We start from the raw sequence: 14,208 nt of genomic DNA, 5'->3' as shown, positions 1-14,208 counted from the left end.
AGAACCTTTTTTTTCCCTAATTCCTCATAAAGGGTTTTTTCTAATACTTCTTATTAAATAATAAATCATAACTTAAATCATTTTTGGTCTTGTATTTCAGAATAAATAAAACAACTTTCCAAACAGTTTTCCCTGTTGGGTAGCCCTTATGTTCTTTGTGTTTATAGTAGAAAGGAAAGGAAACCAGGGGAGGAGTTCTTGGTGGGAAGTAGAGTAACAGCTGTTGCTTAAATTGGCAGCTTCTCTGTTCTTGATACTGTGCTGCTAGCTAATTAACAAGGAGAAAGCCCTCTAGTGAAAGATCACTTCCAGTTTTATCAGACTCCTTTAATAAGGGATAGAGAAAATTGATAAGCCTCTCCTTGTAGGGCATACAAAGTGAGGTGAAGGAGAGAGTTCATTCAACAAATATTTGAGGGCCTATGTTTTTGCAGACATTTTTGCAGGCACCAGAGATACAGCGGTGAACAAAATAGACTAAAATTCCTACCCTCATAGAGCTTACATTCTAGTGTGTGAGCACTTTATATACATGAGTGGCTAAAGCCTCATCTTTTCTTAAGACTTAATTTTATGACCTTTTAACTACAGTGCCTTGCAGTTCAACAAACATATGATGATAATAAGTTATTAATGGAGGGTAGCCTTTCCAACTGTATTCTGCTGCTCTAAGTAAAAGTGACAAGACTGGCTAACTTTCTTCTGTCACGTTTACTTCCATAGTTGTCCAGTTTTTAAGAAAAGCAAATATTAAGCCAGGCGTGGTGGCTCACACCTGTAATCCTAGCACTCTGGGAGGCTGAGGTGGGTGGACCACCTGAGGTCAGGAGTTTGAGACCAACCTGGCCAACATAGTGAAACTCTGTCTCTACTGAAAATATAAAAAATTAGCTGGGCGTGATGGCAGGCACCTATAATCCCAGCTACTAGGGAGGCTGAGGCAGGAGATTTGCTTGAATCCGGGAGGCGGAGGTTGCAGTGAGCCGAGATCATGCCATTGCACTCCAGCCTACGCAACAATAGCAAAACTCCATTTCAGAAAAAAAGAAAAGCAAATATTGTGACTATATACCACTACGTAATAACAACAGGAGCTCTTCAGTAACTTAGAAAACGTCAAAGGCAACATCTATTTGTAGAAACTTTTTTTGGCTTGAATATTGTCTTTATTATTATTACTTTGTGTGTGTGTGGTTTTTTTTGTTTGTTTTTGTTTGGTTTTTTTTTGAGACAAAGTCTTACTCTGTCGCCTAGGCTAGAGTGCAGTGGCACTATCTTGGTTCACTGCAGCCTCAGCCTCCTGAGTAACTGGGATTACAGACACATGCCACCATGCCCAGCTGATTTTTGTATTTTTAGTAGAGATGGAGTTTCGCCATGTTGGCCAGGCTGGTCTTGAATTCCTGACCTCAAGTGATCTGCCCACCTCGGCCTCCCAAAGTGTTGGGATTACAGGCGTGAGCCACCGTGCCCGGCCTATAATTACTTTTACATAGGAATAAAATTGTGGTAATTAATACTTGGGTGTGTAAAACTAAATGGGGTTTCTTATTTTGACAAAATGACTTAACATTTAATAAAATTATCTCTCCAGAACTAACTGAAGAACCCAGTATTGTGGTATTATTTTATTAAGCTATGGTCATATAATTGATCAACCATTGTTTTTATGGAACTTAAATTATACACTGGGTACTTTAAATTTCATTTATTTCTTTATTTTCAGGTATTGAATGCTATGCTAAAAGAAGTCTGTACCGCTTTGTTGGAAGCAGATGTTAATATTAAACTAGTGAAGCAACTGAGAGAAAATGTTAAGTAAGTTAAATTAATCAGGTAAAAAACAGGCACAGTTAAGTTTAGTTTACAGGAAAGAAGTGCTAACTAGAAGTGTTTGCTATATCAGGAATCATTTCTGCTCTGCAGCACTGGAAAAGTGCTGTGTGGGAGCTCATATGTTCAGCGAGAGCATGTGTAGTACTTTTCCATAATGATAGTTCAAAGAATAAACTACATGTGATTTCATGTAATTACATTTTTTTTTCTATTTTACTAGTCTTTTATTTGGATGGATTTGATTAAATACTGATAGTATTTTAATATATAAAGCCTTTTAACAATTCAGGTTCTTCATAGAAAAGTACTGCAATTTTATTCTTTTTAGGCTTAAGATGATATTAACCGTTATTGGAGAGCTGTATTCTCTTTTGTTCTCCTTTTGGTTTCTCTGTTTCATATTTGATTGAGGAATTAATGTGTGTGGTCTCAGTTGTCATATTCATTGGGAGAGGCACTGAGTTGGCAGGACATACAGAACAATACAGGTAGCTGAGTTAACTGCTTGAATCTTATCCCTTATCATGCTTTAGATATTTCTTCTTGTATTGTTAGACTGAGATTCGTTGTGGGACTACCAGCATTTAAGCAGTTAGAAATAGAGAAAGTAGCCGGGTGTGGTGGCTCACGCCTGTAATCCCAGCTCTTTGGGAGGCTGAGGCGGGAGGAACATGAGGTCAGGAGATGGAGACCAGCCTGGCCAACATGGTGAAACCCCGTCTCTACTAAAAATACAAAAAATTAGCCGGGCATGGTGGCATATGCCTGTAAACCCAGCTACTCAGGAGGCTGAGGCAGGAAAATTGCTTAAGCTTGGGAGACAGGTTGCAGTGAGCCGAGATCATGCCGCTGCACTCTGGCCTGGCCCACAGAGTGAGACTCTGTCTCAAAAAAAAAGAAGAAGAAATAGAGAAAGTAGTCCTGATTTCTGTTGTAAAGATATATAAAATATATAAGCTGCAAGCAAAGTAAATAAAACTAGTTTTTTGTGGTGATACTAGGACAAATTTATACTTTCAGGTGTAATCCTTGAAAACCAAAGTCTTGTGTCTAATACTTCATGGCTAAAACTCTTTATGATACAGACTTACGAATCTGTAGTAATTACATGCATGTTAATTGGAAGACTATTAATATGAATGACTGAATAGTCGTACATTCTTTGGAGCAGAAGCTTTTTTTTCTTAGAGTTTCTTAACTGATTTTCTCCTCCCCATCCCAATCACCAACCACCATCATAAAGGTCTGCTATTGATCTTGAAGAGATGGCATCTGGTCTTAACAAAAGAAAAATGATTCAGCATGCTGTATTTAAAGAACTTGTGAAGGTAAAAGTATATGAAGATTGTGCTGTGATTCTATACTCAGTGGATAAAAATGCATTAGCACTACACATATTTCAGAATATTTTTAACGTGTCTTTATGGAATATTCATCTGTATTAAAATATTAATGAAAGGATTATTAAGTTTTCTTAGGGACTTTTGTTTTTTTTTTTTTTTTTTGAGAAGGAGTTTCACTCTCGTTGCCCAGGCTGGAGTGCAATGACACGATCTTGGTTCACCGCAACCTCCGCCTCCTGGGTTCAAGTGATTCTCTTGCCTCAGCGTCCCGAGTAGCTGGGATTACAGGCATGCACCACCACGCCTGGCTAATTTTGTATTTTTGGTAGAGACAGGGTTTCTCTATGTTGGTCAGCCTGATCTTGAACTCCCGACCTCAGGTGATCTGCCCGCCTTGGCCTCACAGAGTACTGGGATTACAGGTATAAGCCAGTGCACCTGGTCAGGACCTATTTTTATTGTAGACTTTACTGAATATACAAAATTCCGAGTGCAGATATGAAGGCTAGTACTATTCCTGCAAAAAATGCCAAAACCAAGATGCGACGAGTGAAATTTCACTGCAGATTGGTTGATGAAAGGGCCTAAGTTTTTCTTCTTTCACTATTGTGTTTTGCCTAGTGATGGTCCTGCTTTTATACGGCAAAGTCACACATACAAATATTCTTTTCTACACTGTTCATTGTGTAAGGAATTCCCTTTGCAAAGACCGAGTATCCCAATTCTTGCCTAGATTATGAGCAATTTTGAATTAGTGAAAGTTTTATTTTCAAGTAGTAAATGTAGTCGGTTGCCCCTGCCTCATCTTATTGCTGATCATGCAAATTATGGTGAAAATCTTAGAGCTTAAAATATATATATATATTGGCTCAGTTGTAGAAGAAAAAAAGAAAGGAGCTGTTAAAAAATTATTTTAGTCCAGGCGTAGTGGCTCATGCCTGTAATCACAGTGCTTTGGGAGGCGGAGGTGGGAAGATTCCTTGAGGCCTGGAGTTTGAGACCAACCTGGGCAATGCAGTGAGAACCAGTCTCTACAAAAAAAAAAAAATTGGTAAAAATAACTGGTGCAGGCCAGGTGCAGTGGCTCACATCTGTAATCCCAGCACTTTGGGAGGCTGAGGTGGGTGAATCACCCAAGGTCAGGAGTTCGAGACCAGCCTGACCAACATGGTGTAATCCTGTCTCTACTAAAAATACAAAAATTAGCTGGGCATGGTGGTGCACATCTGTAGTCCCAGCTACTGAGGAGGCTGAGGCAGGAGGATTGCTTGAGCCCCAGAGTTCAGGGGTGCAGTGAGCCATGATTGCGCCACTGCACTCCAGACTTGGGGAGAGGGTGAGACCCTGTCTTAAAAAAAAAAACAAAAAAACCTTTTTTAGAGCAATAGATGGCTACTAGTTCTACATTTTTTCCCCCCACATTGTATGAATATTTTCTTTTTTTTTTTTTTTCCATCTGTCACTCAGGCTGAAGTGCAATGGCATGATCTCTGCTCACTGCAACCTCTGCCTGCCGGGCTCAAGCAGTTCTCCTGTCTCAGCCTCCTGAGTAGCTGGGACTATATAGGTGCACACCACCACACCCAACTAATTTTTGTATTTTTGGTACAAACGAGTTTTCACATCTTGGCCAGTCTGACCTCAAACACCCGACCTCAAGTGATCCACCCGCCTCGGCCTCCCAGAGTGCTGGGATAACAGGCATGAGCCACCATGCCCGGCCTGAATATTTTTATTTACTGTTTTGGTACCAACCGCACTGATAGGATTTTGAAAAAGTTGTGTATCTCAGACGAGTATGTAATTTTCATTTACTCCACTAGACTAATTAATTAAAAAAAGAAAAAAAAGAAATTCAGATCTAAAAGAGGTTAGAATTTATCCTGTTCATATTTACCAGTTTGCAGTTGAGAAAACTGAGCTAGTTAGTGACAGACCCAGGTATGATCTCCAAACTCCTTGTGTAAGACTCTTCGTTTCCTAATTGCGTTTTACTTAGTGTCTGAGGTCGGCACAGTGTGAATGGAATTTTTTCTTTTTCTTTTTTTCTTTTTTCTTTTTTTTAAGATGGAGTCTTGCTCTGTTGCCAGGCTGAAGTGCAGTGGCGCGATCTTGGCTCACTGCAACCTCTGCCTCCCGGGTTCAAGCAATTCTCCTGCCTCAGTCTCCCAAGTAGCTGGGATTACAGTCGTGCGCCACCTTGCCCAGCTAATTTTTTTTTTTTTTGTATTTTTAGTAGAGACGGGGTTTCACTATGTTGGCCAGGATGGTCTCGATCTCCTGACCTAGTGATCCGCCTACCTTGGCCTCCCAAAGTGCTGGGATTACAAGCATGAGCCACCGTACCCAGCCCTTTTTTTTTTTTTTTTTAAAGAGACAGTCTGACTCTGTTACCCAGGCTGGAGTGCAGTGGTGCAATCATGGCTCACTGTAGCCTCAACCTCTTGGGCTCAAACAATCCTCCTGCCTCAGCGCCCCCCAAGTAGCTGGACTACAGATACATGCCACCACGCCCAGCTAGTTTTTGCATTTTTTGTAGAGACAAGGTTTTGCCATGTTGCCCTAGCTGGTCTTGATCTTCTGAGCTCAAGTGATCCACCTGCCTTGGCCTCCCAAAGTGTTAGGATTGCAGGTGTCAGCCACTGTGCCTGGCTGGAAATTTTTATTGTTAGGGGCTCAGAACTATAGGCAATTCTGGAGCATCAAGTGCTTTATTAAGAAGCATTTATTGAGTACCTACTTTATTTCAGGAAGTGTGCCAAATGCTGCTGACAACAGAGATAAATAAGACTGGTCCTTATACTCAGATGCTTATGGTCTAGAGCAGTGGTATACAAAGCAAGATCAAAATTATTTTCATAATACCAAGACACTATTTGACTTTTGTACTACGTTGACATTTGCACTGAAAACAATGGTAGGTAAAACTCCCTAGTATGAATCAAGGCGGTGGCACCATACGATACTAGTAGTTTCTGGACTCTTTATTTTTTTTATTTTTAAAGACAGAGTCCCTGTCATTCAAGCTAGAGTGCAGTGGCATGATCAGAGCTCACTGCAGCCTCAAATTCGTGGGCTCAAGCGATCTTCTCTCCTCAGCTTCCAGAGAAGCTAGGACTACAGGCCTGCACCACTGTGTTTTTGTTTGTTTGTTTTTTTGTTTGTTTGTTTGTTGTGGTGTGATCATGGCTTGCTGCAGCCTCATCCTCCCTAGGCTCAGGTGATCCCTACACCTGAGCCTCCCTAGTAGCTGGGACTACTACTCTTTGAGCCCAGGAGTTTGAGACCAGCCTGAGCAACATGATGAAACCCCATCACTACAAAAAATACAAAAAGTAGCTGGGAACGGTGGCTTACACCTGTAAAGTCAGTTACTCGGGAGGGTACGTTGAATCCGGGAGGTGGACGTTACAGTGAGCTGAGATCACGCCACTGCACTCCAGCCTGGGCGACAGAGCGAGACCTGTCTTAAAAAAAAAAAAAGCCACCAGGCACAGTGGTGCATGCCTGTAATCCGAGCACTTTGGGAGGCCGAGGCGGGTGGATCACCTGAGGTCAGGAGTTTGAGACCAGCCTGACCAACGTGGTGAGACCCCGTCTTGACTAAATAAAAAAAGTTAGCCGTGTGTAGTGGCACATGCCTGTAATCCCAGCTACTTGGGAGGCTGAGGCAGGAGAATGGATTGAACCTGGGAGGCAGAGGTTGCAGTGAGCTGAGATCACGCCATTGCACTCCAGCCTAGGCCACAAGAGCGAAACTCCATCTAAAATAAAAATAAAAAGGCCTTGTATCTATCATCTATCTCTGTCATGAGTTTGACAGTATCCCACTACTTACTTTTCTGATGAGAGTCAGTATTGATATTAATGAAGTTTTTTGATTATGTATAGTGAAATATGTCAATGATGAGAGATCTGCCTAACTCAGTGAACCAATGTTTTGTGAATAACTAGCACGTGATATTACAAGATCATGTACCAGTATAAGATTCATTTAAAATGCAAGATGGAATCACAGATTTTAATGTAACAGAATATAAAAGTTTATATGGTTTTAGATTCTACATTGCAGCTAAGCTTTACAAACTACCATGATTATAAAGAAACTCTGAGACCAAGAAGTTGAAAACAGCTGTTCTCAAGAGTAGGCGAAAGAGAAGACAAATTTATTAAATTATTTAGTAAAACATATATGTTCCAAATAATAGGTCCATAGAGAGCTGGGAGATTTTGCCGTGACATGTAGAAAATGGAGGTGAATGTGGAGCAGCATCAGTGTACTGAAAGGATCTATGAGGAAGGGAAGTGGATTTATGTTTAAGACAGATTTTGCCTGTTTCAGAAGTTTGCTTAAGGGGAGGTTGATGCTTAGGAAAGGTATGAGAAAATGTATTTTTCTCTCTTCTTTATCTCATGGCTTTCCTTGAAATTCAGGTATAATATGGATTATGTAATTTTTATGGATGGCTTGGCAGACTTTCTCTCAAAGGTTTAGACTTTGTGGACCATGTGATTTCTATTGCAGCTACTCAGCTCTGCTGTTGTGGCACAAAAGCAGCAAATGGGTCAGGCACAGTGGCTTATACCTGTAATCTCAGCACTTCGGGAGGCCAAGGCTGGAGGGTTGCTTGAGGCCAAGAGTTCAAAAGCAGTCTGGGCAACATAGCAATACTCCGTCTCTACAAACAAATACTAAAATTAGTCAGATATCATGGCACACGCCTGTAGTTCCAGCTACTCACGAGGCTGAGATGGTAGGATCGCTTGAGCCCAAGAGTTCGAGACTGCAGTGAGCCATGATTGTACCACTGCACTCTAGCCTGGGTTACAGAGTGAGACCATGTCTCAAAAAAAAAAAACAAAAAAAGTAGTAAATGAATGGGCATGGCTGTATTAGATTGAAATTTTTTTCAATGTAATAACTAGAAATGTAATAACTTTATAGCCTGTTGCCCAGGCCAGAGTACAGTGGCCTGATAATAGCTCATTGCAGTCTCAAACTCCTGGGCTCAAGCCATCTTCCTGCCTCAGCCTCCTGATTAGCTGGGACCACAGGTGCATGCCATGACACCTGGCCAATTCTTTAAATTAGTAGGGACAAGATCTTACTATGCTGCCCAAGCTGGTGTCAAACTCCTGGTCTCAAGCAGTCCTCCTCTGGCCCCCAGAAAGGGCCGGGATTATAGGCATGAGCCACCACACCCAGCCTCCATTGAAACTTTATTTGCACATAGTTCACCAACCCCTGATCTGGGACATTAACTATTATGGATTTATTATTGTATCATACATTTCAAGTTCCAAACGACTGATTCCCACGTGAATTACTTTTTAAATGTCCCATGCCTCTTTTTTTTTTTTTTTTTTGGAGATGGAGTCTTGCTCTGTTGCCCAGGCTGGAGTGCAGTGGTGCAATCTCAGCTAACTTCAAGCTCCGCCTCCTAGGTTCACACCACTCTCCTGTCTCAGCCTCCTGAGTAGCTGGGACTACAGGTGCCCACCACCACACCCGGCTAATTTTTTGTATTTTTAGTAGAGACGGGGTTTCACCGTGTTAGCCAGGATGGTCTCGATCTCCTGACCTCATGATCCGCCCACTTCGGCCTCCCAAAGTGCTGGGATTACAGGCGTGAGCCACCGCACCTGGCCCTAAATGTCCCATGCTTTTTTAATTTGGAGACTGTCCCTATATGAACCTTAGTTTTCCACTGCCTATCATTTTAAAGTTGGTGATTGTTTTTTTACTAGCTCTCTAAATGTAATAACTTTACAGTAAATATTTGGCATTGGAGAATTTACAGTTTGACCTGGAAAATCTTTCACATATAATCTGTAATTTTATTAAGTAAATATTTGTCAAATTGAATATGGACGTTAGCACTCTTGAGTATGGCATCCACTAGCCACATGTGGTTATTGAGCATTTGTAATATGGCTAGTCCAAACTGAGATGTGTTTTACATATAAAATACACGCCAGATTTTCAGACTTTGTATGGGAAAATAAATGTAAAAATCTCATTAATTTTTAAATATAGATTACATATGAAAATGATAATTTTTTAGGTGTATTGGGATAGATATTAAAATTAGTATCACCTGTTTTTACTTTTTAAATGTCAGTACTGGAAATTTTAAAGTTCATGTGTAGCCTTCACATACATTTTTGTATTACATTTCTGTAGTGCTGATGTGGATTCCTCGTGTGGCTTAAACTTGGTTTTACATTTTATTTTATACTCCAGCTTGTTCTAAAAAATGTTGTGAGATCTTTACCTCTGAACTGGTTTGGAGTATAGACTTGATTATGACTTCTTAAATTCATGTTCTTAAATTTTACTCTGCTATGCAAAGGAGAATAGTTATATTAGAATAGCGTATGGTAGCTTTTATATGAAAATGCCCTTAGTTATATAATTTAAAAGTTGTGGCAGCATGGTGTCTCACGTCTGAAATCCCAGGACTCTGAGGCTGAGACAGAAGGATTGCTTGAACCCAGAGGTTGGAGACCAGCCTGGGCAATGTGGCAAGACCCTCTCTCTACAAAAAAAAATGTTTCAATTAACTAGATGTGGTGGCGTGTACCTGTAGTCCCAGTTACTTGGGGGGCTGAAGTGGGAGCATCATTTGAGCCCAGGAGATCAAGGCTGCAGTGAGCTCTGATTATGCCACTGCACTCCAGCCTGGGTGACAGAGTGCCACCCTGTCTCAAAAAAGGGAAAAAAAAGTTGTGGGAAAGGGGTTTTGAATTTAAATGTATGTTAACTTGATTTTATTTTTAATTTACTTTTGGTATTTAGCTTGTGGACCCTGGAGTTAAGGCATGGACACCCACCAAAGGAAAACAAAATGTGATTATGTTTGTTGGATTGCAAGGGAGTGGTAAAACAACAACATGTTCAAAGGTAAATTGAACTTAATTTAAAAAGAAGCCATATGGAAGATAGGTTTGTATAAATCAAGTTTTGTACTTAATGTGAAAATATATTATAAAGCCTGGCTTTATAATATTAAAATATATAGTTTTATTAATTATAATTAATTAGAATATATTAATATATAATGTTATATATATTTTATTAAAATATATTTGTGATATATTAAAATATACTATAATATATTAAGATACCTTAAGGCTTTGTAATATTGTTGCTTTATAATTTTATGTTACTTGATGTATTTTTTTTTTTTTTTTTTTTTGAGATGGAGTCTTGCTCTGCCGCCCAGGCTGGAGTGCAGTGGCTGGCTCTCAGCTCACTGCAAGCTCCGCCTCCCGGGTTCACGCCATTCTCCTGCCTCAGCCTCTGGAGTAGCTGGGACTACAGGCGCCCGCCTCGTCGCCCGGCTAGTTTTTTGTATTTTTTAGTAGAGACGGGGTTTCACCATATTAGCCAGGATGGTCTCGATCTCCTGACCTCGTGATCTGCCCGTCTCGGCCTCCCAAAGTGCTGGGATTACAGGCTTGAGCCACCGCGCCCGGCCTGATGTATGTTTTTAAATAATTTTTTTTAGGATAAGAGAAGAGATCCTCATACTTTATTATTTCTTTTTTGAAAGAAGGTAGACATCTATAACTATGCTATTTCTTTTATTAAAAAAAGACCATTCCTATCCTTTCAGGAAGTGAGTGCATTATTTTTGGAGAAGAGAACATGGAGTTTACTTTATCCTCTATAGCTCAGGACTCCTTTTTCAGGTTCCCACCCAGCATACTATAGATCTTCATTTTGCATATCCTTATGCAATGTTTTTTTAGACAGAGTCTTACTTTGTTGCCCAAGCTAGAGTGCAGTGGCGTGCGAACATGGCTCACTGTAGCCTTGACCTCTTTATGCTAATTTTTAATTCGGTTTACCACTCCTTTTTCCCGAATTGGCTGTCTCAACAATATTATGGGATTTTTCCACAAGCTTCATATATGTTATAGTTTGAGGGGGAAAAAGAGAAAAGGATGATTTTTAGATCATTTTGTTGTTGTTTGTTTTTAATTAACATTAATAGTAATTAACATTTTTTACTACGATCATTTGCTACTTGATCATTTTATATTTGAATGCTGCTGCATGACAATTAGAATATAAAACTTTGTAGGAAATTTGCCGTATTCAAAAATCTTTAATAATCGGGAGAATTATACGCGTTTTATTTTACTCCTTAGGTAAATAATAAGGAAAAACAGAAGAAATTATATGTATAATTTGTTATATTTTATGATATTATATTTTTAAATCTTTTCTCACCCAGTTAGCGTATTATTACCAGAGGAAAGGTTGGAAGACCTGTTTAATATGTGCAGACACATTCAGAGCAGGTAATGTCTTGAAATTTGAAAATTGTTTTCTATAATTTTTATTTTCAAGTTTGAGGATTCATGAACTCTTTATCTTCTAGGGGCTTTTGACCAACTAAAACAGAATGCTACCAAAGCAAGAATTCCATTTTATGGAAGGTAGGTTACCGGTTTTTTATTTTAACACTCATATGCCTCTTCTTGTCTGTCAGCTTTTTTTTTTTTTTTTTTTTTTTGAGACACCTTCTCCCTCTCTTACCCAGGTTGGAGTGCAATGGTGCGATCTCGGCTCACCGCAGCCTCCACCTCCTGAGTTCAAGCAACTCTCCTGTCTCAGCTTCCTGAGTAACTAGGATTACAGGTGCCCACCACCACGCCCGGCTAAGTTTTTGCATTTTTAGTAGAGACAGGGTTTCGCCATGTTGGCCAGGCTGGTCACTCCTGACCTCAGGTGATCTGCCTGCCTCGGCCTCCAAAAGTGCTGGGATTACAGGCATGAGCCACCATGCCTAACCATGCCCTGCTAATTTTTTTTTAACTTTTTGTAAAGACCCTGTCTTTAAAAAGATCCTATGTTGCCCAGGCTAGTCCCAAGCTCCTGGACTCAAATGATCCTTCCACCTCAGCCTCCCAAAGGGCTGGGATTACAGGCTTGAGCCACTGTACGCAGCAACACACATATTCTTGTTAAGTATATTCTACCTGAGTTTTTGGTGGTGGTTCTTAATTTAGGGGAAAAACTTTTTTTTGTAACATTATATGTCTTTATTTGATAGTAGTGATCTGCATATAAAAAGTTGCCACTAATCAGAAGAATGCAAATTAAAATATCTAATTTCTTGATTTTTCAAGTTGGCAAAGATTGTATTAGGGATTGTGAAAATGTAGTGAGATAGGGATGAGATTAAACTGTTATGGAGGATGTTTGCCTCATAAAAGCGAAAAGCCTTAAATGGTCATACCGTTTGTTCTAAATTCAACTTATAAGAGTGCTCAAAGAGGAAACATTTACCAGTTATATTGGCTGTATTTTTAATATCAAGACATTGGAAAAACTGCCATGCACAGTGGTTTATATATATAATCCCAGCACTTTGGGAGGCTGAGATGGGAGGATCACTTGAGCCCAGAAGTTGGACACCAGCCTGAGCAACATAATAAGACCTCATCTCTAGAAAAAATAAATTAAAAAAATGTTTAGGCTGGGCGCGGTGGGGTTACGCTTGTAACCCCAGCAGTTTGGGAGGCTGAGGCAGGTGGATTATAAAGTCAGGAGTTCGAGACCAGCCTGGCCAACACAGTGAAACCCTGTCTCTACTAAAAATACAGAAATTAGCTGGGTGTGTTGGTGGGTGCTTGTAATCCCAGCTATTTGGGAGGCTGAGGCAGAAGAATCGCTTGAACCTGGGAGGCAGAGGTTGCAGTGAGCCGAGATCGCTCCACTGCACTTCAGCCTGGGTGACAGAGCTAGACACCGTTTCAACAACAAAAAAAATTTTTTTAGGCCAGGTGCGGTGGCTCACACCTGTAATCCTTGCACTTTGGGAGGCTTAGGCGGGTGGATCACCTGAGGTCGGGAGTTCAAGACTAGCCTGACCAACGTGGAGAAAGCCCATTTCTACTAAAAAATACAAAATTAGCTGGATGTGGTAGTGCATGCCTGTAATCCCAGCTACTCAGGAGGCTGAGGCTGGAGAATCGCTTGAACCTGGCAGGCAGAGGTTGTGGTGAGCTGAGATCGCACCATTGCACTCTACCCTGGGCAACAAGAGCGAAACTCCGCCTCAAAATAAATAAATAAACACATTTAAAAAAGAAATTGGAGGCCAGGTGTGATGGCTCATGCATGTGATCCCAGCATTTTGGGAGGCCAAGGCGGGCAGATCATGAGGTCAGAAGTTTGAGAACAGCCTGACCAACATGGTGAAGCCCCGTCTTTACTGAAAATACAAAAATTAGCTGGCCTGGTGGCAGGCGCCTGTAATCCTAGCTACTTGAGAGGCTGAGGCAGGAGAATCGCTTGAACCCAAGAGGCAGAAGTGGCAGTGAGCCGAGATCTCGCCACTGCACTCCAGCCTGGGCGACAGAGTGAAACTTTGTCTCAAAAAAAAAAAGAAAGAAAATAAATGGGAAAAACGTCAAATGTCTAATAGGAGGACATTATTTAATAAACAATATAGCCATCTGATAGAATGCTGTTTAACCTCAAAGTTATGTTTTACAGAAATATTTTTTCTTTTTTCCCCCCTGTGTTATTTATTTATTTATTTTTGAGACGGAGTCTCGCTCTGTCGCCCAGGCTGGAGTGCAGTGGCCGGATCTTAGCTCACTGCAAGCTCCGCCTCCCGGGTTTATGCCATTCTCCTGCCTCAGCCTCCCCCCCCCGCCCCATGTTATTTTTAAAGAGACATGGTCTTGCCCTGTTGCCCAAGTTGGAGTGCAGTTGCTTGATCATAAGCTCACTGCAGCCTCAAACTCATGGACTCAAGTTGTCCTCCTGCCTCAGTCTCCCAAGTGGCTGGGACTATAGGTGCATTCCACTATGCCAGCTAGATTTTTTTTTTTTTTTTTTGTAGAGTGGAATCTCACTATATTGCTCAGGCTTGTTACAAGAATATCTACTGGTTTCATAAAATGCTTCCAAATGGATATTAAATGGAAAAACATGTGAAACGCTGTGAACATGAATTCAATTATTAAATAAAATATAAAAAATAAATTTGAAGGAGACACAGTTCAT

At 40.6% G+C, this 14,208-nt stretch overlaps 1 protein-coding gene across 3 annotated transcripts in view; it reads left to right on the top strand.

Annotated features, from left to right (window-relative positions):
- SRP54 (signal recognition particle 54) overlaps positions 1 to 14,208 on the top strand; it is a 46,267-nt gene that overhangs the window by 13,321 nt on the left and 18,738 nt on the right. For all 3 annotated transcript variants that reach the window (XM_033188284.1, XM_033188283.1, XM_033188285.1), the window contains exons 3-7: positions 1,727 to 1,818; positions 3,080 to 3,164; positions 9,979 to 10,083; positions 11,423 to 11,489; positions 11,570 to 11,627. In XM_033188284.1, the coding sequence (XP_033044175.1) occupies positions 1,727 to 1,818; positions 3,080 to 3,164; positions 9,979 to 10,083; positions 11,423 to 11,489; positions 11,570 to 11,627 (407 nt within the window). The remainder of the gene's footprint in view (positions 1 to 1,726; positions 1,819 to 3,079; positions 3,165 to 9,978; positions 10,084 to 11,422; positions 11,490 to 11,569; positions 11,628 to 14,208) is intronic.

Source organism: Trachypithecus francoisi, unplaced genomic scaffold (assembly GCF_009764315.1).
Source record: "Trachypithecus francoisi isolate TF-2019V2 unplaced genomic scaffold, Tfra_2.0 Lachesis_group3, whole genome shotgun sequence".
NCBI lineage: Eukaryota > Metazoa > Chordata > Mammalia > Primates > Cercopithecidae > Trachypithecus > Trachypithecus francoisi.
The sequence above is the reverse complement of the archived record's forward strand: the minus strand, read 5'-3'. Positions and strand labels throughout refer to the sequence as shown.